Raw genomic sequence first — 24,254 nt, forward strand, 5'->3', positions numbered from 1 at the left:
CCTTTAGTTCGAATAACTTTCAGTAAATAAGTACGAGTACGTAGTATGAAAGATCACATAAGACTTTGAGTGAATAAATCGTAATATTTCACAGTGTGTACACCACTTCAAGAATCATGGCAAAACAGAAGCAAACTTGTGGGGTATTTCTTGTGTCAAGTGTCACTTACTATTTCAATTGCTCACGAAGAATGCAGTGTATAGTGTTGGTATTTCATGTCGTTAGCTTCCTTTCTATTAGCATAAATTTATACAGCTTCCATAAAACCTCCAGCTCATGTGACTTCTATGAAGTTTCTTGTACTAATGTCGTTCGTCGAATTATAGCAGTTCATTTTCTTATCTTAAAAATATAAGGCACTGAGCGTAAGCAAATCATGCAATAGCGAGTAAATATACCAGTAGAGAACACAATGTCAACAAAGGGATGTAGCACAATCCCTACAACGAGGCTCTGCCAAGCGAACAATTTATAATTAATACCATAGTGTGACCTAAACTCCATGTTCGTACACCGTATATCAGCATTTCTATATACCAAATTAAAGAGTAGTTATGACAACACACAGAAATGTATAAATATGCAATCCATACGAAAAGCAGCAAATATGTATCTTACATAACAAACAGGTCATTAGCATCATTTCAGCATAAGCAAATAAATGTTCATATGTAATCTTAATAAGTAAACATGAAGGCGCAAGCAGATAAATCACAAAGTATAACTTACATACATAACCATATCAGCACAACAAATCAGGTGACAATTATAATTTAAATAAATAAGCACAGCAGGCACATAATAAAAAAAATATGAAATCAGTGAAAAAGCAGTGCAGCCAAGCGATGCATAATATACACAAGTAACAACCCTGTTCATTAATCAATCATTGTCAATATCAGTTAACACGAAGTATGAATCACGTAATCGCGAGCAGCAAATTACGTCTAAAGTACGTACCAAGTGGAAATATGGTACCTGAAAAATAAACTCAGTTAATAGTTACCTTTTTAGTATTACTTTCTTCTTCGATATTACATTCTTCCTGAAATTTTCTCGATAGCAAGTCCTCTTAACGTCGGACACACACAGAATTTACCTGAAGTTCTTAAATATTTTATTCAACCGTATCCTGAAAAATACTGAACGTTAATAACATAATTTATCAAGTCACTTTAGCTTTATACTGAATTTATTCGGAGAAATTACACTGTGTATTTGTCTACGCCTGTCAGTGCATTCGCACTGAACGCTCGATCAGCTGTAGGTACGCGTGACGTAGGAACTAATTGTTTGCGGTCAACGACTGCCTTGTGCGCCGCGCAGACTTCACTGTTGCTTTGAGTATGTGCCGCCACCGGAACACGGCGCGGTATCCTTGTATTCTCTGCAAGTTTACGTATAACTGTTGGTTTCTCGAAAATATGTCGTTCCACAAAAATTTTAACGTTCGATATATGATGTATTCCCTTAGAGCGTCGAGATTTAAGAGTTTCTACTTCAACAGTGTTATCATGAATAATTTTGCGAACTCTATATGGACCGTTATAAAGCAGAAAAATTTGCGACACGAGCCTTTTCCTTTGTGAGACAAACGGCGAGACTTAATTAACACCTTTTGACCAACTGACAAAGTTTTTAAACGACCAGGACGTTTAGCTGATTTCTCTCTTCTAGCAGCCGCAGATGCAATATTTTGTAGAGCCAGGTTGACAACTTCAGAATGCCGCAGTTTCCGTGTAGGTGGAAAAGGAACTATTTCAGAAATGCGATTTGTCGGTGCTCTATTTTTTAATATCAATATCGGCGGTAAAGAAGTTGAATCATTAGGGAGTTCATTCAGAATGTTTTGAAAAATATGAAGATACTGATCCCACGGTCTATGATTCTGATGACAATAAAGACGACACGGCTAATTGATTTCCTTCATACATCTCTCTGAAGCGTTAGATTGAGCGTGAAAAAGTGAAATGAAAATTGGTTTAATTTTACGACGCCGTAGAGTACGAACCCAAATTTTAGAGCGAAACTGTGATCCATTATCTGATATAACCTTATCAACATGACCCACTTCTTTAAGAAAATATTTGATGAAAGCATTAGATACTGAACGAGCTGTTGCTTTGCGTAAAGGTGTAAAACACACATATTTTGATGTCAATTCCACTGCTACCAAAATGTACGCAAAACCATTAGTAGAACAAACCACTGGACCGAACAAATCGACTGCAGCCATCTCCTTTAATTTAGTTGGAATGATAGGAAACAACGGTGCTCTGTGAGAAATAGTTGGCAGCTTAGCCTTTTGACATAATTTGCATTTGGCAAGAACAAATAGAATACGTTTTTCCATATTACTGAAGTAGCAATTTTCTTGTAATTTATGAAAGCATTTTCTGGGACCAAAGTGTGCATAACTGAAATGTGTATACCAAATCAATTTATTAACCCACTCATCAGGAATACAAACTAACCAAACAGAGTTGTCGACCGATATTCGTTTAAAAAGAATATCATTGCTAACTAAATAATACTGTCCAATCGCTACGCTTTCCTTTCTCCTCCACTTCTCCTTAATGTCCTTCCAGATTGGATCTTAATTTTGCTCCTTAGCGATGTCCTGGAGCGAAGACGAAATAAAAATTTCAAACGCAACACCTTGAATATACATCAAACAATAATTGTTTTCTTTGCAGTCCTCCTCAGCACTTTGTTTCAAACCCATAGGTGCACGTGATAAAGCATCAGCAATAATATTTGAAGAACCCTGTATGTAAACAATACTAAAATCAAATTCCTGTAGATACAGCGCCCATCGTGACAATCTTCCATGTGTTAATTTTTTTGACATAAGAAATTCCAGAGCTCGATGATCGGTGTAAACCTTAGTATGTCTGCCAAACAAAAATATGCGAAATTTTGTGAAAGCCCAAACAACAGCCAAGGCTTCAAGTTCCATAATCGAATAATTCTTTTCTGATTTAGAGAGAACACGACTTCCAAATGCAATAGTTTTCTGTACTACAACGCCGTTTTCTTCTATCTCTTGAAATAAATGTGCACCTAGGCCTTTGTATGATGAGTCTGTCCCCAAACAAAAATCTTTAGATAAATCCTGATGTGAAAGAAGTGGAGCAGCAACTAAAGCATCACGAAGTTGTCCAAATTCTGATTGAGCTTCCTCATCCCAACACCAATTAGAATTCTTTCCAGATAGTTCACATAAACGAGGTGTGGCCAAATCGTCCAATCTAACAAAGCGTCTAAGAAAATTACAGACACCAAGGAAACTACGTTTTGTAGTAGGAACAGCATAATTACGAATAGCATCTAGTTTCTCTGGATCAGGAAGAATACCTCCTGTAGAAATAATATGACCAAGAAATTTCACCTGAGAACGACCAAATTCAGAATTTTCCAAGTTCACTGTAATGCCAACTCTTGCAAAAATACGTAATAATGAATCCAAAATTTTGTTATGCTCACTCCAAGAACGTTTAGCAATAAGAATATCGTCAACATATGAAGTAATATTGTCACGAAGATAAACAGGTAAAATTTCGTTTAAATTACGAATGAATGCTGCTGAAGATACAGTAAGTCCAAACGGTAATTTCCGAAATCACTTTTGGGTAAGATAGTCATATCCGGTTATTCTTTACCGACTCTCTAGATAGATTGATAGTTGAAGAGTTATTTTGATAGATACAAAGAATAGTAAAAGAGTAGGCAGCGGTGCAGAAAACTAAAAGGGAAATAGCACCACTACAGCTCGGGGCCCTGTGCACGCTACGGCACATATTCACTTAGTGTAGTGAATCCCCTGAGGACTTAAATAGCCGCACATAAATTCCGGTTTGTTACTTAGTGGCCAATTTGATGGAAGTGCGTACATAAATTGATCTAACCATGAACATGGATGTATGTCATTCTTAGAATTGCGAAAGATCTTAAATTTCCGAACAGTTAAAAAGTGTTTATAGTCAAAGTTTTCGCCTCGTGGCGACAAAGACCTACCGCGTCTGTCCCAATCCGAATGTCGATTATTGTTCGCGCGCCTGGCGCTCTCTTGTTGCATCTCGTAAATGAAATAAATTATTATCTTCAAAACCCTCTGCTACTTGTGATTCTAAATTTCTTCTGCTGTCTTTTCCTACGATTTCGCCTTCAATTTGTTTGACTTGCTTTCGTAATGCCTCAAATTCCCTTTTAACGCGTTTATTAAATTTTCCCTGATTTTCAACATGTTTATTTATGTTCTGCTACTCTTCGGTTTCTGCAAATGGCAATGGAGCTGTATAATCTGAATCTCTGTCCCCATTTAAACTAAGACTTGTCAGTTTATCTGAAATCTCCTCAACTCTTTCCGATAAGTCACCTATTTGTTCTTTCTGTTTATTTACGTCTTCCATAAGTGTTGCGACTCGGGTTTCGGTATTGACACATTTAGTAGTTAACTGTTGATTCTGTTGTGTTAGGTTATTTATTCCGTCATTTGGTACGGATTCCTCGATTCTTTCAAATGGTTCTTCCTTATTGTGTGCACATTGTAAATTTAACTCTGAAAATTTTTGTACTATCACATGATCTCTTTCTTACTGTTCTCTATCATGTTCCTTTTGTCTAATTTCTATTGAAATTAAACTATTATTGTGAGCATTCAAAATTGGTTGTACTTCTTCTCTAATTTCTTTCTTTAATTCATCTTGCATGTTTTTAAAACATGTCCCTATTCGTGAATCTAACCGAGTTTCTATTTTTTTTATCTCTGTCTTTATTTGAGATCTGAACTGTGTTCCCAAATTTAATATTGCACTCATCAACTGCTCCATATTAACTGGTTCGAAATTCTTTTCACCCCTAACATTTCCCGCAAAACCAACTTCTTTCGTCATAGCTGTAAAGCTATCTGTTTTCGATACTATTCCAGAGTTTTCTGTCGTTAATCTCGTATTCTGAAAATGTTTTGATTGTGAAAAATTTTGATCTGGTTCCGGACTATTTTCCAAACTTATTAAATTGTTTTCAACTTCATTATTCATCATACTGTTGTCCTGTGTTGGCGAGTTTGCCATGTCAACAATTTCGTCATTCTGACTATCCATCATTTTTGCCTTTTTCATCGATCGCGTAATCATTTACAAAACATACAAAACTCGTCACTATACGAAAATTACACACAATATAACACTTTACCACCAACAATACCATTCATACGAAATGTTGCCCGACAAACACGTCTAACGAACAATTAAAATCTTCATAATTTGCACAAAATTGTCAAACGCGTATACAAGACATCAAAAATTAAATTCTGCAAAAATACCATTAGAAGAAAGACAAGACAACTAAAAATGTTCAATTACCAAATCTACACATGCAATATTCTATTACTACAAATTACGACAACAATACTACTGTCTGCTATTTTTACAATCAAAAGAATTCCAAGGGACGATCCGAAGCAGCGGTCGCCACGTGCATGGGGGCTTAATTATATATAATGCAAATAATTTTAATGTTTCGTCGCTGTCTGTCCGTTTACGCAGTCTTGTAACCGGCTGGCCCTGACTGGTATTAGTACGCAATCTGACCGCATAGAATAACAACAAGAAATGAAAGAAAACTTCCGTTACACAATTAATTAATTAAGTCCCCAGCAACTATAAAACCTACGAAACAACAAAGCACAAATGTAACTTTTCTGTTTGTGGAAGTGTGATTCAACGTACACATCTGGCACGGTTCTTCCTCAATAAGACAAGGTATTTTAAATACCATTTACACTGAATTAATTAAATAAAACTGAAATACAATTGCACATAGAAACCCGAATTACAGTCTAATACATGAACACAAGCCAGATGCTTTGTTGACTGAACCTGTGACCAAGAGGCATTGTTATTTAGCACATTTGAAATAAAAAATAAAAGATTTTCTTTACCTTCATATATATTGACGAAAAATACACTCTGATCATTACAACATCCGCAATCGAACAGCATTGGCTGTCTAGCCCATCAGAACAACTGCATACAACGTGCTCACAACTCGTCACAGCTACATCAGAACTCCTACTGCCCACTTCTCAATAAGCACTCTCCACGACGACTTCTCGACAAGCACTGCCAGTGGAGGCGGCTGAATAATACTCTTTGGCGCAATATCTGGCGCTGTGACTCAGTGTAGCCACCTTTCAATGTTTAAAATAACAAATTATAGGTGTACATAAACCACAGCTCACCGATCGACAGGGCCACACCGAAATCCAAACGCTCTAGGTACAATTGTCGTAAAATCGGTGGGAGGACCGTTCGGTAACAAGTCTCAGAAGCTTACTGAATAGGATATTTCGATAAAGAACTGAAAATGACGTCACTACCGAGACAAACCTACTACACCGATCGGTGTGAACGATAGGGAATAGGGCCCCAGATGTGGAGGCGGCCGTTACAAACACTGCCTGCTCAAACGGTGTACAGGGCCCTTAGCACGGCAGCTGTCTACGAAACAACAACGCAGGCCGATCCCGTTCGCAAGAAGCGGCGTCCAACAGATGGGCACAGCTACAGGCTTCTATCCCTTGCGTCATTCTGTTGTAGAATTCTGGAACACGTTTTATACTCTCGTATTGCGACCATTTTTGAGAGAGAATATGTCATCTGCAGGAATCACCACGTATTGCACACTTTGTCATCATGTGAAACCCAGCTTGCTGCGATCGTCTACGAGACCCAGAAGGCAGTACACACTGGAGCCCCAGGTGGCTGCCACATTCCTTGACTTCTGCTAGGCGTTTGACGCAGATCCACACTGTCACCTGATGAACAAAATAATAGCGTGTAGAATGTCGGGCCAGCACTGTGATTTGATTTTGGAGAGCTTCCAGCAAACAGCATGTCTCTCTCAACCGCGGGAAATCTTCCGACAAAAAGGCATCTTTGGCAGTCTCGTAATGGAGTGCTCAGTACCACTACTATTCACAATATATTAGGTTCTTGCATAAGTTCATAGCGTTTTTATTTTGCTTGTTGGTATTCTTCTTGCTATGAGTTTCTTTATCGATCGCCATTTTTATTTGTAGTTCGGTATTGCTATTTCAGCTCACGTATTGTCGTTGCGTCATTTGAAGGTAGTGAGTGGAGCTGTGGACGCTAGAAAATAAAGTGACAAGCGGAAAAATCGGAACATTTCGGACATATTCTTCTGTTTGAGTTCAATAGAGGGGTGGCAGCAGCTGAGGCAACCAGAAACAATTGCACCGTGTATGGGGAAAACTACGGCTACAGCATTAATTTCAGTCGTTATCGAATATTTTTACATGGCACTGGCATATTGTAGGTAGGGATACATTACAACCTCAGTATTTTTATACAAGTAACGAGTAATGTACATAGGAAATTTGGTTGAGATTCCTCCAGACGTTTCTGAGACATGTTTTTCTATCCCTTTTCATCCCCACCACACTTCCATGGGTGGTAGGTGTTTGTTGCCCTTAGAGCGGTTATTACAGATAGTAAGTATATATCAAGTTTGGTTGAAAGCGACCCAGTGATTTAGGTTCTGCGTATATATACGATCACTTTTATAAATATTTAGATAAAATAAGAAACATATTGAACGAATGGTATACGTCATTAAAGAAGGAGCACAAAATCGGGTTTGAGAAGGAAATCAGATGTGATCTTTCCAAAGAACTCATCTCTTTATTTGCCTTTAGCGATTTAGAGAACCACAGTAACCTTATATCTGGATGGTCGGACGGGAATTTCAGTGGGTGCCCTGTCCAATGCGAATCCAGTGACGTACCACTGTGCCTTCAGCCTAACTGATTCCTTGGAGTCGAGCTGCACCGCAGCAGTGTTCTCATTAGTTTGGGCTACAGAGGTGTGTTCTCTTCTATCATGACCATGTCGACGCCTGATCAAAATATTGTTCTCTGAATTAATGGCCGCTCAGTAGTGATACTGATGAAATCTTGCAGGTTGCTATGCCGTGTCTGTTAGTCCTTAGCTTTCATGAATTCCATTGACACAGTTGTCAGGTATAAAATCCCCTCTGTAAAGAAAAATACGAATTCTTCAAACCAGAGATCTTGCGAAATTCAGCTCGACCTGTTCGTCCATGACACCCAGAGCGTCCATGTTGATGCCTCGTTCACTGACTTCCGCAAATCATTCGATACAGACATTCGGTACAGTTTCGCAGCGTGGTTTGGCCAACAAACTACGACTTAGTAGGTATGGGACGAGACTTGTGATTGAATTCACGGCTTCCTTGCAGACAGAACCCAACATGTCGCTCTTAAGGAGTCAAAATCGACAGATGCAAAAGCAACTGAAAGAGCACCCACTGAACGCTTGAAAGGATCGTTTGCCTTTACAATACATACGAATTACCTAGAGGATAACGTTGTAAGCTATTTGTGGACGATACAGTTGTTTTTAGACAGGTTGCAGCGCAAGAATATTGTAGCGAAATGCGGGAAGACCCGTAAGGGATCGACAGCTGGTGCAGGGGGCGGTAATTTTTCTGAACGTAAACATATGTAACCTATTACGCATAAATAGGATTGTTCGATTATGCTACTGGTGACAAATCACTGCACTGGGTAACTGCCGTAAAATGCCTTGGATCCGTAATATGGATCACGTTATGTGACAGGTTCTGTCTTAAACTGTCACGCAGCACGTATTTTAGAATATTATATGCTCAGCTCCACGATCAATGTAGTCATTCTTTTGCGTTGCTTCCTAATTGCAGACCATATACAGTACCCACAGTGACTGTCCTGTTTATTGCCTTCATTTCACTCCTCTTTTAATACGTACGGGACTTCATAATTGGGAGTCTACGAGCTGGTTGTCAAAAGATAAGATTTTTCTTAAGAGGGACGTAAATTCGTTAGTTCAGGGCTGAGTTTCAGCCTCAGGTAGCCGACACAGCACTCGTGTCCCTCCATCTCACGCACTCAAGGTGCCTCTTGGGAACAGCTATCTGCCAGAAAAAAATACAGCGTTGTTCGAAGAATCCTGTTAGAAAGATACAAAAGCTAGTCAGGCTTCGCTCTTTACAGGGCAGTGTGAGAAGTGTCGTTGCTTCAGCGGCCAAGCTACGGAATAACATTCTGTTTAAATTTCTAAAACATGCGTTTCGATTGGTTCATTGCATTATTTTTCATAGGGGTCGCGCTTCTGCATGCGTACCTACGAGGGAGCTCCCTTATTTGTCAGCTTCAGAGTCGTATTGTAGAGTAGCAGAAGCCTCCTGGATTCTTCCTCACGCAACAACGCTGTTGGTTAATAATACCTAAATCTGGAGGAGTAGAAGTTTATTTAACTATATTACCAAAATGTTACTTGACAGAACTCGCAATATCTGCTTCCGGTGTCTGGTTACATTCCTGCTTTGACAGAAACAGCCAATTCTCAGAGGATTAAGATAGAGTACATTTGCATAGGACATGGAGGAGTGAATTATTGCACCGGGAGGTCATGGAGAAAGGACTTGTAATCGGGCGACTGATCAGTCGAGCTTTGCTGTCAAACAGAATGATGTCTTCACTTGACTACTGACAAGCGAAATTCCCTATAGCCCCCTCTTAGGTTTAGTGGTAAGATGGCACAGTGGATAGCCCATCAAAAACTGAATACAGATCAAGCATGAAAACAAGAAGAAGCTGTACCGAACTTTGGGAAAAAGAAGCAAAATAGAAATAGTGAACAGCCAAAGATCAATATGTGCAATAACGAGCGGCGTAGAAAAACCGTGGCGCCCTGGTCATGTGGTGGCATTGTTGGACTGCGGAGGCAGAGATCTGGGTTCCAATCTCCCTCATGCACCACTTTTTTTCCACAACACTATGAACTGTAGCGAAGGGACCTCCAGACGTACGTACCTCGCATTTGTTCTACACAAGTGCCACATGTCATGCCTCTTGCGCTCCGTTTTGGAAGTTTTGACTCTTGAACTCCTTCTCTGTAATATACTTCTCACCAGTTTATTTGTTGTTTTCGTTTCTGTGAGAGGTCTTTGAGACATTTCGCCTGCTCTCACTGTTCATGACATTTACTTGCAACGGTAATATTGAGCCGTGATGCGGCTCGCGTTGGTGCTGTTCGTAGGTTTCCGCTCTCTGTTGGAGGACAGACGGTATCGTTTAGTTGGCATGGTTGCGGTTGTTTGTCTTCTTCTGGTGTTGACTGGCGCCATTCGGTTTCTCAAGCGTTGCCTGTCCGCTAGTGGCAGCAGCGCCGGTTATCGATATGTAGTAACAGTTGCCCTATCATTGGGGCGACGTCGTCGTTTCTCCGGGCGGTATGAGTGGGCCAGTTCGGTTGGGGACTCAGGAGGAGCCAGGTCCGCACAGTACCAGAACACGCCAGGACCGCTGGCGGCACGCATGGACTGCTGGATGGATGGCCTGTGGTCATGAGGGTGCACGACCTCGTCGTAAACCGGAACCAGCAAGCTTTAAAATGAGTGCATTTCAATGCAAGAAGAGAAACTTCCAAAATTGTGATATCTCGAGATTCTCCAGTGACTTGGGTTCGTGTTGCTGCTCGAAGTGTTGCCAAGGAGAAGAGTAGCGAGTGGAGTGCTTGGGGAAGGCGGATCTGATTAGCTTTCCTTGACTTCTTATTACTATTTACTGCGTTCAACTTGTTACAATTTGTTAAGTTCAACCAGTGGTAATTTTTCTTGCCTGGTGGCCGCCAACGCCCCATTTACCTGCCCCGGGGGTTAGTGTACGTAATGGCAGTGTACGTTCCCTCGTCTTGCCGCTGCTGTCCGGTGAGGCGTGTAGTTTTGACAATTTTCTTGATTGTAGGCCGGTTGGTGGTTCTTCTACTCCGGTGGTAGTGGTTCCCTTCTCGTTCTGGGCGCTCTAAACACCGTATTCTGGGGACGTAGCGCAGACCGCCGGTTCCGGCTTTGGCGTATTCTTCCATCGTTGCATTTGGTTTATCGGATGTCAGGTAGCTTCAGCAAGATAATCATTAGTCATTCGTTTGACTGCCACTAATCTGAGTTACCACCTTGTGAAGTGAATACAACGCTTGGCTGCCTATCTCATCCCTCGCGAAAGTGTTTGTTGCCGGACCTTCTCAGAGGTCGATTGGTGGAGCACTGTCTATGGCCCCTTGGTTCTTGTAAGACGTGTGCTCTAAAAGGAGGTCTGATGGCCAGTAGTTCAGTGTAACGCTCCTTCAGCCCATGCCTTCTGCGGGTATAATCTGCCTCAGTACCCTTTAAGGAACTTATGTACTGGTCCTTGTGTTTTATTATTGTATTATTTATTACAATACCTTGTAACGCCTACATTAAAGGTTATATATGTCTAGTTCATAGTTCTTGTCGCCTTCTGTGTAGTGTTCAGTGGATGTTAAGGGTTGTGTTACAAAGTTTACCATCGTCTTATTTCACCCATTTGGTGACCACTTGCTTGTTTTTTAATTAACCTTTGCTATTGTATTTGCTGTTTTACAGCAGGTTTCTAAATTTTTTGTGTTATTGCCGTCCCTGGCGTGTAAGGCCTTCAGCCGAGATTGTGGTCATTTTCCTTAAAATTCTAATTTGGTATTTGTATTTTAGCAGTAAGTCTTAAAACCTTATTTACCGCCATTCCTGGCGTTTCACGTCTTCTTCTGTGTTCGTGCCCACTTGCCTTTAATATTTCAACACCTGTAATTTGTAAGTTACAGCGAGTTTTGAACAATTCTTAATCTATTGCAGTTCCTGGCGTGCAAGGCCTTCTGGCCAGATCTCAGTGACTTGCTTTTAAAACATTACCTGCTGTATCTGTATTTAATGGTGATTTGCTAAATTGTAACTCACTGAAAACACTATTATTTACACAGTTGTTTATTCCTTCATTAATAACGTGTGGTATTTTTAATTTATTGTTGAGTCTAAAATTACTGGTTTAAAATAAATTGTGTGTAGCTGTAAAATGCAACCAATAGTAACTGCTTACGGCCCCGTCCACAATCGTAACCGAATCCTGCCTTCCCTGAGTACCAGGTCTCAAATATATTCTTGCCATATGACTCACATTCTGTAACCACTGTATATTATGAGAATTGCCAAGACTACAGAAGGAGAACAGACACGTCAGTGACCGGAAGGGACAGTGCATAAATTTGTGAAAAAAAAGGCACAACAGAGATTTGAACACGGATCTCCGCTTTGCCGTCCAATAACGTGACCACATACCAACGACGGCATGGTTCTTGCAATTCGCTCAATGTTGAACGTCTTCAGCTTGGACCTTTCACTGTTTCTATTTTGCTTCTTTTTTCACAGTTCAGTACAGCTTCTTCTTGTTTTCCTGCTTCATCTGCGTTCAGTTTCTGAGAGGCTATTCGCTTGGCCATTTTACCACTTAATCTGAGGCGAGTGCGATGGGGCGTTTCCGTTGTGAGTACAGATGGCTGAGTGGCCAGCCAGAACCACCGCTGCCTCCTGCACTCACGTCACATGAGTTTGATAAGCTGGCCCAACGTTGCAAAGACTGACGCGGAAGCAACTAGGACTGTTGATATTTTAAAAAATATCGGTAGTCGAATACATCGATATTTAAAGAAATATCATTTACCGGTCCTCGATATATCAATGTATCTATATATTTACGGAAAAAATATCGACGTAACAGCCAATAAAAATATTGGCTGCACAGTGTAAATATACGACCGGATTTAGAGCTGTATATTTAAGTATTGATTTATTATTTGATATTCTGTACGACAACAAGCTAGCAGCCTGCTTATCTCCCTAAGAGCAACAACTGAAAGGAAAACGATTCACGTCCGTGCTTGGCGATAACCACTTTGCTAACAATGGTACCTGCATATAAGTGGCGCAATAAAATGTGTGTGATGCGTCCGACGGTCTGTTTCGTCACATATCGGATTTGTTCAGAATGCTTCATGTCGACTTCTCTGTTTTTTCACTTCTCCAAACGCCACCTACGTAGCATTTATAGTGTCAAAATTGCGTGGTGAAGTTAAACGTTGCAGTTTGCGTTGGTAGCGCTGTTCGCCGACTACGTCAGCATTTCCACTCACACAACTCTGCCGGCCGCAAGGACCAGTCTTCTCACATAGATGTTTGTTCATTATGTTCAGGAACTGTTTTTTAAGAATACCGATTTGTAGAAATAGCACACTAGTTGCATTAAAAATTGTTTTTTAACACAACTGGTGTGCTGTTTCTTCACATCGGGAATTTTGTTATTCCATTCACACCGCCACTCCCCAGTGCAGTCAGACTTCTCGTTTGTGCCACCTACACTTGCTTGATACAGTCAAAGAGAATGGCTGGACGTGATGCGAGCTCAAAAAGTAGTAAGACTCCTTCATACAGTGAAAGTAAAAGTACGTTCTACTACAATCTGAAAAGAACAAATCCTAATATTTACCAGAACTTGCGAAAAAAATATAATATAAAACAAAAATATCGGCAGACGTTAGTTCACCCCTTTCAGGAGCCAGCTGTACTGTATTAAGGCAGCCAGCTAGTTGGTCTCATTCTGTAGTCTGGTGACCTTTCTGTTGCTAGTAATTACTTTTCCCTGTTCTTTCTGTAAGCAACTAACTGTTCTTCCAGTCATTGGTTGTAACTGCGAAATATTCTCAAAACTATGCTTTTAACGTGCCCACCCACCGATGACAAGGTTACATTTTACACTTACGGTCATTGTCCAGCTATTAAATGTTCATTCAGTTTTATCAGCAGGTAATTCATGCGCTGACGCCTGACTGTTACAGTGACCACTAGTTTTTGTGACTGTTATTGGTGAATCCTGCCTAGTCGTCAAAATATGGGGTGTTTAGGAAACCTGCTTTCTCAGATCGCTAGACAACATTCAGACAAATCGTATTAAAGAATTTTATTACAAAAGTAAATGATTACAATACTTAACTTTGTATTTACACAGATGTGTCGAAAGAAAAGAGCGACAGACAAAATAAGGAATCTCTTCAGTGTAACAAATCCAAGTTTGAGCTACATAGGATGTACAAGGAAAGTAATGAGTTTGACGCTTCTATCTAGTTGCTATTGTTGAAGCTGCTGTAGAACTGGGGCCGCAGCCAGTCGGGCACAGCGCTTATCTTCTTTTTGCATAGAGGCCGCTGCTGTCGCGTTGTCGATCTGGAAAGCGGTCGATCAGCGTGCAATTGGCGTAATATTACCTACCCTCCCTCCCCCCCCCCCCAAAAAAAAGCGACAGACCATCGTCGTAAAGGCAACACAAAAACAGCAGTGGGGGCAGGAGCGTGGATGCTGCGACGGACTCGAAGCTGCGGCTGCAGGGGACGGCAGACCTCCACTCGTACCCCACCATCCAGCCTTCGCTCTGGCGGAATCGTCCCGCCTGAAAACGACCAGAAGGGTACGCGTCCAACTCCTGAGGCCCATAACCAGATGTAGAACACGTTGGCTTCTGCAGCATGGGCGGGTCCAGCTCCATTGATAGGACGAGAGGAGGTGGAGGAGGTGAAGGCTCCGTCTCCATGGGGTCGTCCCGCGGTGTCGTGATGACACCCTCTGGAGGCAGCTGTGGCCGCGCTGTCCTCGTGATCCGTGAATTTGGGGGAAGAGATACAGAAGAATCACCGTGTACATGACAGTGGCGAATTTGATTGTGATGTCGGCGCTGCAATCTGTCTGGGCCTGAAATGAGATACCTGCATGCTCCAAGCCGACGAAGGATCTCGCCTGGCGACCACCCTGTGAAACACAATATCATGCGGCGCGAAGCGATATTTGCGACCTTCCTTCAGCGCCGGATGCTGAGGAGGGTGGAGCAGGTGGAGCAGTGTCCAATGGGGTTGCGGCGTGGCGGGGTTTTAAAAAGTTCGCTAGCACTGAGTGAAGCAAGCTGCAAATTAAAATTCACGTACCTCAGAACGGCGTCTGCTCAATGTCCCTTCACTCGACAATGTAGATACTTACGAGATGATGTGAAAGCACCATTGATGAAAAACACCACCTAATATCTATAATTACTGAGGCTGTGCAACTCTAGTTATGAAAGAAATTTCTGTAGAAATACAATATTAAAAATTTTTTCGGGCAGTAAGATAATGGATTCACTTCTGTAAAATAATGTCTGAAATTTCCACACAAAAATGTTTATTTTGTCCTTGACAGCCAAAGAAAACGAATTATTCAGTCCACATTTAAACTGTTGGCTATTTCTTTCCAGTTCACAACTCATACACACATTTCACACGCACAGCAGCCAGAAATCTGTCCAAAGCCAATCCCAATTAAACAACGTTTTCACAGGCATTAATATCATCACTAATATGAATTATTAAATTTGGTCCTTCTTGTGGATTTGTAAAAAAGAAACTGCTCGCCAAAAAATGCTCAGTGGTTGAATACTGAAACATGCCACACGGATACTATGAAGGCCAACATTTCACACGCAAATATCTGTCCAACAGATTTAGTCAAATTCTCTTAAAATTTGCCAAGCAGTCCTTAACAACTGCTATCGACTTAGCTCACCAATAACTCAAACACCAACTAATTCTTCATCTTACACACTGGCAGTAGTAACATGGCCGTCCACATTCAAAGCTAGCGAGCGACCCCCTTCTTCCAGCCTCACTCCCAGTACAGCTATCAGGTAACGAACAGGAAATGTCTCAATTCTGATTGGCTGACCATACTCGCTGCCAATCAGAATGCTCGCTCATGATCATACTCGCACTAAAACTGGCCTGCACCAATCCTTACACACAGATGCATTTGCGTCAATCTGACATACAAATATTAAAGTAATGTTTAATAAACGAAAACGAAAAGACAATAATTATGGAAATATTCTTTAGGTACAGATTTTCCTCCAACTGGCTCTCTGGCTGCTCTGTTACAATAGCAATCACACCTAGACTTACGTCATCAGCAAAGTGGGTAAATCCCCTAGGATCATTTTCCCACGACAGGATTGTGTAATTCTTGCAAGTTACTTAAGAAGGTATATAATGCAACATTAAAATTTGACGAATGTCCCACGTACACAATCTCATTTACTTCCACAACAATATTAGGCACAAATAATAATTTTGTCTGATTTTTATATTATGAAAACGATAAATAATCAAAGTTTTAATATTAAAATCTCAATTAATTAATTACGCACACTGAGAGTTCTGTTTATGTTTTTTAAATGATACCAAGAGATAAACTACTATAGGTCCTAACTAAATTTAATTCCATAAGTGTCTCCGAAACTATGATAGTTACAATGCTGAAAGTTTTATACCATTTTCTCCTGAATAACAAAAGGTAGTGTACCGATTTTGAAAATGATTGAATAATATTTAATATCGTTTATTTAGGTTCTTATAGGTGGTGAATGTAAGCGTTCAGTAAGAGAGATTGAATAGCTTTCCCACGGAAGGCACTGCCAGGTGCACGTGTGTCTCCCGGGTAGGCCGCTAGATGTCAGCCCCTGAAGTTACATGCAGCAAGCTATCCAAAAACAAACGTTTGCTCGCAACAACTTGCGACCCTACAGGGTGGCCGTGAACCAATTCCGCCAGCGATGGTCCATCTCGCGGATGCGATCGACAGGAGGCGAGAAAGACGAGAAACAGATCCAATGCTTGATCCCTGATGTGTGCAGTGCGAAGTTTGGCCATCTGCTGCTTGAAGGCTCGGACAAAACATTCCGCTTCGCCGTTTGACTCTGGATGGAACGATGCTCTAGTTAGATGCTGTATGCCATTGCATTCACAGAATGTTTCAAATTCATTTGACGTGAACTGAGGGCCGTTGTCCGACACTATGACTTCAGGCAAACCTCCGAGGCAAAAAATAGAGGACAGCACCTGAACTGTGCTACATGACGTTCTCGAGTTCATTGGCACAGCAAAAGGAAACTTGCTATAAGCGTCTACCACAGCCAACCAACGAGTGTTCCAAAAAGATCCCGCAAAGTTTATGTCCACGCGTTGCCATGGTGATTGCGATTTGCCGGCCGGAGTGGCCGAGCGGTTCTAGGCGCTACAGTCTGGAACCGCGCGACCGCTACGGTCGCAGGTTCGAATCCTGCCTCGGGCATGGATGTGTGTGATGTCCTTAGGTTAGTTAGGTTTAAGTAGTTCTAAGTCCTATGGGACTTATGACCTCAGCAGTTGAGTCCCATAGTGCTCAGAGCCATTTGAACCATTTTTGATTGCGATTTATGCCAAGCAGAGACTTTTTGTGGCAGAGCAGAGTGATTTTCGGCACATGCGTGACAGTGTGACGTCATCTGTTCTATTTGGTTGTCCATACACTGCCAAGTACAGTGTCGACATGCTAGATGTTTCGTATGAACAATCCCCCAGTGTCCTTGGTGAAGTAACTGCAACACTTCATTTTGTAAACCTTTGGGAATCAACACACGTGACTGTACACTGTCATTTTGAACAAGAATCACACCTTGCTGTATTGCGAGGCTATGCGGACGTGCGAAGTATCGGCGCACTAAAGAGTTCTTTATGCTATGCATTGAGCGAAGCCAAAATGGGCGAATGTATTTTAGCAAACTGTTCAAATCTTAATCAGCTTCCGTGGTGTGTGAAATTTTCCTATAGTTCAGAGGAAAGGATTGAAGCAATTCAGAATCATGAATATCGATGTGACAAGATTCAGCAGAAGCGTAAAAGTCTGTATCAGGGCCAATCGGAAGACGTGAAAGCGTGTCCGCATTACCATGTTGAGCTGTCGGGCGATACACAATCTCGTACTGGTATTAAGACAGCAACAAAGCCCATCATTGCAATTTTTGGGCAGTTTGTACAGGAACCGGCTTCGTCAGATGAAACAAGGATTGCAATGGCTTGTGATGTGATCAGTTAGGAAGGAGAATTTTGTGCCATACAAATAATGGTGGAATTTGGTGACACCATGCACAATAGCCAATGGTCTTTCTCTACTTGTGAATAGTTACACTCAGCTTTGGACAACACTTTTGATGCGAAAGCAGTAGGTCTGTCTTTATAACCAAATCTGTATTAAAGCACTGCACCGATTCCGTAAGAGGAAGCGTCAACCTGCAACACAACCGGTTTGGTAGGATCAAAGTGAACCAAGCATCCATGACTGAACAAATCATTTTTAAGTTTTTGAAGAGCTTCTTGACACTCATCTGTCCAAACAAAGTGGACGTTCTTGCGACTCAAACGATACAGTGGAGCTGCTATTTGTGCAGCATTCGGTTTGAACCGAATACAATAATTCATTGTCCCTAAAACTGACTGCAATTGGGTGACGTTGCGAGGAACAGGCAGGCCACGGATGGCTAACAGATGTGACTGAAGAGGATGTACACCTTGGCTGTGTATGGCATTACCAAGATACTACAACTCAGGTTTTAAAAAAAATCACACTTCTCCAGTCTACACTTTAGTCCTGCATCATATAACACACAAAACAAAGCACGCAAATTTGCAATGTGTTTTCCATTATGTACGACCTGCTACGACAATATCATCCAAATAATTTGAACAGTTCGGTACTTGGGCAGTCAGCTGTTCAAAATACCGTTGTAAAAGGGCGGGTGTGGAAGCACTGCCAAAAAGGCAAACTCAAATATTTAAACAAACCCAAATGAGTGTTCACAACACATATTTTTTGAGGTTCTTCATCTAGTGGTATTAGAGGATCTGCGTGGCGCAAATCAATTTCTGAAAAGTAGCGACCAGCGCCTAATCTGTCCATGAGATCCTCTGGGCGTGGCAATGGATAAGTATCAATCACAGTTTGTGGGTTGACTGTAGGCTTAATGTCAACACAGAGGCGAATGTGACCTGAAGGTTTGGGGAGCAAAAGCAGTGGACTTGCCCACTGTCTAGCTTATATGGGCGCAATAGCTCTGCTATCTTGCAATTCTTTAAGTTCAGCCACCACTTTGTGCCGTAAGGCAATGGGAACAGTTGTGACACGGCAAAATTTCGGCTGAGCATTGGCTGTCATAGTAATATGTGCAACAAAACTGTTAGCCTTCCGTAAACGTTCAGAAAAGAGTTCAGGGAATTCGTTAGCAATCGCGTCATTGTAGCAAAGCGATACATGGCAGGCAAAGTACATTTTCCGAGAAATGGAATGTCTTGTTCATTATAAGCCGTCAGGTGAGTGCTAGTTTTAGACGGGCAAGGGGAGTCTAACAGTTCATATGTGTTACGATTCAACAATGTAACAGAGGCACACGTGTGCAACTGAAATATCACACGTTTTCCACTAATATGCAAATGAACAAAAGGTTTGTTGGACTGGCATAGTACTGAAGAAACTGTTTGCTAGTTTTGCTAATGCCTGCAGCGGGCTTTGAATTCACTGCATGTATTACTTGGGCCTTGTGACTAGATTTATGTGAGTGGGCAGAATCCTTATGTTTGCTCCGTTGCAAACATATAGGTTGTAAATGTCCTTTCCAACCACAAGCGATAACACTGTGCTTGTCTTGAAGGGCAGTCTTGGCATTTGTGCTGTGAATAGCACCGAGGGCATGAATTAATTCCATTCGCCTGTGTAGAGAGCTGTTTATGCGGCGTGGAGAACTGTTTATGCAGCACGGCGCGCGCATGCTGTTGCTGCCTACTGGGCTGGTTGTAACCAAGGGATAACTCGACCTGACAAATCAGCTGCTCAAATTTATCAGCCGTCATGGCACCTGAATCATACTGATTTAGTGTTTGAACTATGTGGTGAAATGATGGATCTGACTGTTTCAAAATTTGGTCTCTAAGTTTGACATCCAAGTTGAACACAGTAAACAGTAATAAGAAGTCGAGGAAAGCTAATCAGATCCTCCTTCCCCAAGTACTCCACTCGCTGCTCTTCGCCTCGGCGACACTACGAGCAGCAACATGAACCCATGTCACAGGGAAATTGCGAGATATCACAATGGTTGTTTCTCTACTTGGTACTACAGAAGAATGCTGAAGATTAGATGGGTAGATCACATAAATAATGAGGAGGTATTGAACAGAACGGGGAGAAGAGGAGTTTGTGGCACAACTTGACAAGAAGAAGGGACCGGTTGGTAGGACATGTTCTGAGGCATCAAGGGATCACAAATTTAACATTGGAGGGCAGCGTGGAAGGTAAAAATCGTAGAGGGAGACCAAGAGATGAATACACTAAGCAGATTCAGAAGGATGTAGGTTGTAGTAAGTACTGGGAGATAAAGAAGCTTGCACAGGATGGAGTAGCATGGAGAGCTGCATCAAACGAGTTCAAATGGCTCTGAGCACTATGGGACTCAACATCTGAGGTCATAAGTCCCCTAGAACTTAGAACTACTTAAACCTAACGAACCTAAGGACATCACATACACTCATGCCCGAGGCAGGATTCGAACCTGCGACCGTAGCAGTCCCGCGGTTCCGGACTGCAGCGCCAGAACCGCACGGCCACCGCGGCCGGCATCAAACGAGTCTCAGGACTGAAGACCACAACAAAACCAACAAGTTTGACATCAGGTACATTGTACATGATCACATCATGCAACATAACATCTGAATATAAAACACCACAAACGCATTTTAATTTGCATTTCCTCATCATCATACACTGCAAATCTGTTACCCACTCACGACAATAGTTAGCAAATCTACAACCTGATCATAGGGAAGCTCACTCGGTGTGGCGTTAGGGAACAATTTCTGAATGGGGGGAAACACAGCACTTCCTGCCGTTGACTAAAACTAATGAAGTTTCACAGTACCTGGTACATTGTGAGCAATTACGTGAGCTTCAAACTGTTGTAACCATTCGAGCCATTCCCATTCTTGTTCCTGAAACTGGCGAAAAGACAGTATAGGACTTGGAGCTACAGGTGTTGCGTGTTGTTCAAGTGGTAGCTTGAGTTGTCAGTAGCTGCTGTACCGTGTTTATCAGTGAGGTAATTTGCTGTGTCCGAAACTGAAACATCTGTGTCGGCTGAGGCGCCTGAGCAGAACAGACAAGGCAAGCTATAAAAATAAGCACAGTAAGTAGGCTGTTCAGGTTTTTATGTTGGTAACGCCACGTAGCGCTCTGTATGAAAATCACTGACTGTGCTGTGTGCAGTCTGTGGCTGGTTGGACTCACTGTTGGAATATTCGCTTGTGTAGTGTTGAGCAGTAGGATGTGAACAGCGCGTAGCGTTGTGCAGTTGGAGGTGAGCCACCAGCAGTGGGTAGTTTGTGGCTGGTTGGACTCATTGTTGGAATATTCGCTTGCGCAGAGTTGGGCAGTTGGATGTGAAAAGCGCGTAGCGCTATGCAGTTGGAGGTGAGCCGCCAGCGGTGGTGGATGTGCGGAGAGAGATGGCAGAGTTTTGAGAGCGGACGATCTGGACGTGTGTCCGTCAGAAAAAGGAAATTTGTAAGATTGGTTGAACACTATTAAGGTAAATACATTGCTTGCTCTCCATCAAAATCTTTCATTTGCTAACTATGCCTATCAGTAGTTAGTGCCTTCAGTAGTTAGAATCTTTTATTTATCTGGCAGTATTGGCGCTCGCTGTATTGCAGTAGTTTGAGTAACGAAGATTTCTGTGAGGTAAGTGGTTCATGAAAGGTATAGGTTATTGGTAGTCAGGGCCATTCTTTTGTAGGGATTATTGAAAGTCAGATTGCGTTGCGCTAAAAAAAAATATTGTGTGTCAGTTTGGTGTTGATCAGAACAAGTAAAGAGAGAAATGTTTGAGTACGTTCAGTTTTGCTCAGCTGTTTGAAAATTAAATAACGTAGAGGTTTTCCAGCACTGTCATTTACAAATTTTTCTAAGGGGATGTTTCAACAGAAGGAAAGAAAATTTGTGCAGCGCCCACCTGAAAACCCTGAATAGAAAAAACACTGTAAGAGATACTTTGAAAGCAAGTAAACACACCCCTGCAACGAAAGACACAAAATAGAATCAAGGCGCCAGCAAAACACAAAAGAAAATCTGTGGTATCCAAGCACTGGGTTTTTCTTAATACTCGTCGCCAAATGTTGACTCCTGTCTAGTTGTCAAATGGTGAATCCTGCCTAGTCTTCAAAATATGGGGTGTCTAGGAAACCCGCTTTGTCAGATTGTTAGACGACATTCAGACAAATCGCATTAATGAATTTTATTACAAAAGTAAATGATTACAATACTTAACTTTGTATTTACAGAGATGTATCGCAAGCAAAGGCGACGGACAAAAAAAGAATAACAATTCCAAGTTTGAACTACATAGAATGTACAAGGAGAGTAATAAGCTTTGACGCATCTATCCAGGTGCTAGTCTTCAAGCTGCTGTAGAACTGGGGCCACAGCCAGTCAGGAGTGGCGCTTACGTTCTCTTCGCATAAAGACCGCTGCGGTCGCATTGTCGTCCTGGAGAGGGGTCGGTCAGCGTGCTATTGGCTGACGACAGCCCTTGCTGCTCTCTCGTTACCGACTGGCATACCGGTGCTTGACTTTAGGCAGTAACAGTTATAGCGAGCTCTGGTTTTTGTTACAGGTAGATGCTCCCTCCTCGCTTCAGTACATCTACATGCATGGTGTGGTTCCCATATTTTTGTGCTTGATTCGACCACCCCAGTTAATTATGGTTTCAGTAAGGCGTTTCCGTTTGCATGACATTATTATTTCCTTCACATTAATTTGCATGGTCGTATGGGGTGCTTCCCTTTCCTGCGGGTCACAAGAGATCAGGATACGGCATCTAGGGATGTGCCAAACAGCACAGCTCATACCCCACAGTCGTCCAGAATTGACATAAACAGCAGGAAAAGCAAATGAAAAGCTGAAGTTCATTGGAAGAATCTTAAAGAAATGCAGTTTACAAGCGAAAGAACTGCTTACAAAACACTTGTTCGACCGATTCTTGGTTATTCTTGTGAGCCTGCGACCTTCATTGGGTTAGGTTAGGGAAGAAGTACAGAACACCCAACGAAGAGCAGCGCACTTGGAATCGTTCAGTCGGAGCGAGAGCGTTACTGAGGTACTCAGCAAGTTCTAGTCGTAGACGCTACAGGAGAGGCATTGTACATCAAAGAGAAGTTTACTGTTGAAATACCAACAGCGCAAGTTTCAGGAAGAAAAAAAATGGTTCTAATAGCTCTGAGCACTATGGGACGCAACACCTGAAGTCATCTGTCCCCTAGACTTAGAATTACTTAAACCTAAATAACGTAAAGACACCACACACATCCATACACGAGGCAGGATTCGAACCTGCGACCGTAGCAGCAGCGCGGTTCCGGACTGAAACGCCTAGAACCACTCGGCCACAACGGCCGGCAGTTTCAGGAAGAGCCGGGAATCGTGACACTTCCTCCCTCATACATATCGCAAGGCTATCTCGATAACAATATCAGATGAACTAGAGCTCAGTTGGAGGTATATTGACATTCATTATCATTCTTTCCATGGAACAGGAATGAGGGATGATACAATGGTACCGGAAGTACCTTCCGCCACGTACTTGTGGCTTGCGAAGTATGAACGTAGATGTGAAAGTGTAACTGGGAAATCATCTTTGTCCGTCACGACTGAATCAACCAGTAACTGTATCCATTCTAAGGAAACATAACTCTGAAGATATCAAACTGCATCCCACTTTTGTTGAATCAAATTCTGTATAGCGAGTCTATAAACTGATGCTGTCTCGCTCGGTATTTTATGTAGTCACATGTATGTCTTATTTTGTTGCAGAATACCGTAAAGCAGTGGCGAATCATCTTCTTCATTGGGTTTGGGCTGTACTTCGTGAGCGGCCTCGTGTTTATCATCTTTGGCTCCGCTAAGATGCAGCCTTGGAACGTCAACGAGGCACAGACAGCTTCTTGATACGGGCACCAAACACTGCACTCCCTCTGTTGGATGCAGTCCCAGTACACAGACGTTTTTTTTATAAATAAAATTTTCACAGTACACGCATGTGTACTGACGTAACGCAATTTATTTTACCAATTATTTACTATGGAATCCATTATTATTCAGTTGGACAGTAAGGTAAGAATTGAGAAGCGCTTCCTGGCAGCGTATCAAAAGCCATTATGTGATATCTAATGATCACGCAGAAATTATAACCACCTCGACGCTGTCAGTATGGCAGTCCTCGAACATACAGAGAGGCCACATTATATGGGATGTGTACAGGTGGCGTCGCCATGCACATGGAAAATAAGGTGACATCTGGAGGATGTCCTATTGTGAAGTGATGCTATACATGGAGGTGATAGTATAACTATCTGAAGGAGAAAACGTCCTGTAGACATAAGCTTGAGTG

General features: G+C 42.0%; 1 protein-coding gene across 1 annotated transcript in view; it reads left to right on the forward strand.

The window, feature by feature from the left end:
* The window catches only part of LOC124803170 (sialin-like), a 175,158-nt gene extending 151,346 nt beyond the window's left edge, over window positions 1–23,812 (forward strand). Inside the window, exon 10 of the mRNA XM_047264353.1 lies at window positions 23,678–23,812. Within this exon, the coding sequence (XP_047120309.1) occupies window positions 23,678–23,812 (135 nt within the window). The remainder of the gene's footprint in view (window positions 1–23,677) is intronic.
* The last annotated feature ends 442 nt before the right edge of the window (window positions 23,813–24,254 follow it).

Source organism: Schistocerca piceifrons, chromosome 6 (assembly GCF_021461385.2).
Source record: "Schistocerca piceifrons isolate TAMUIC-IGC-003096 chromosome 6, iqSchPice1.1, whole genome shotgun sequence".
Lineage (NCBI taxonomy): Eukaryota > Metazoa > Arthropoda > Insecta > Orthoptera > Acrididae > Schistocerca > Schistocerca piceifrons.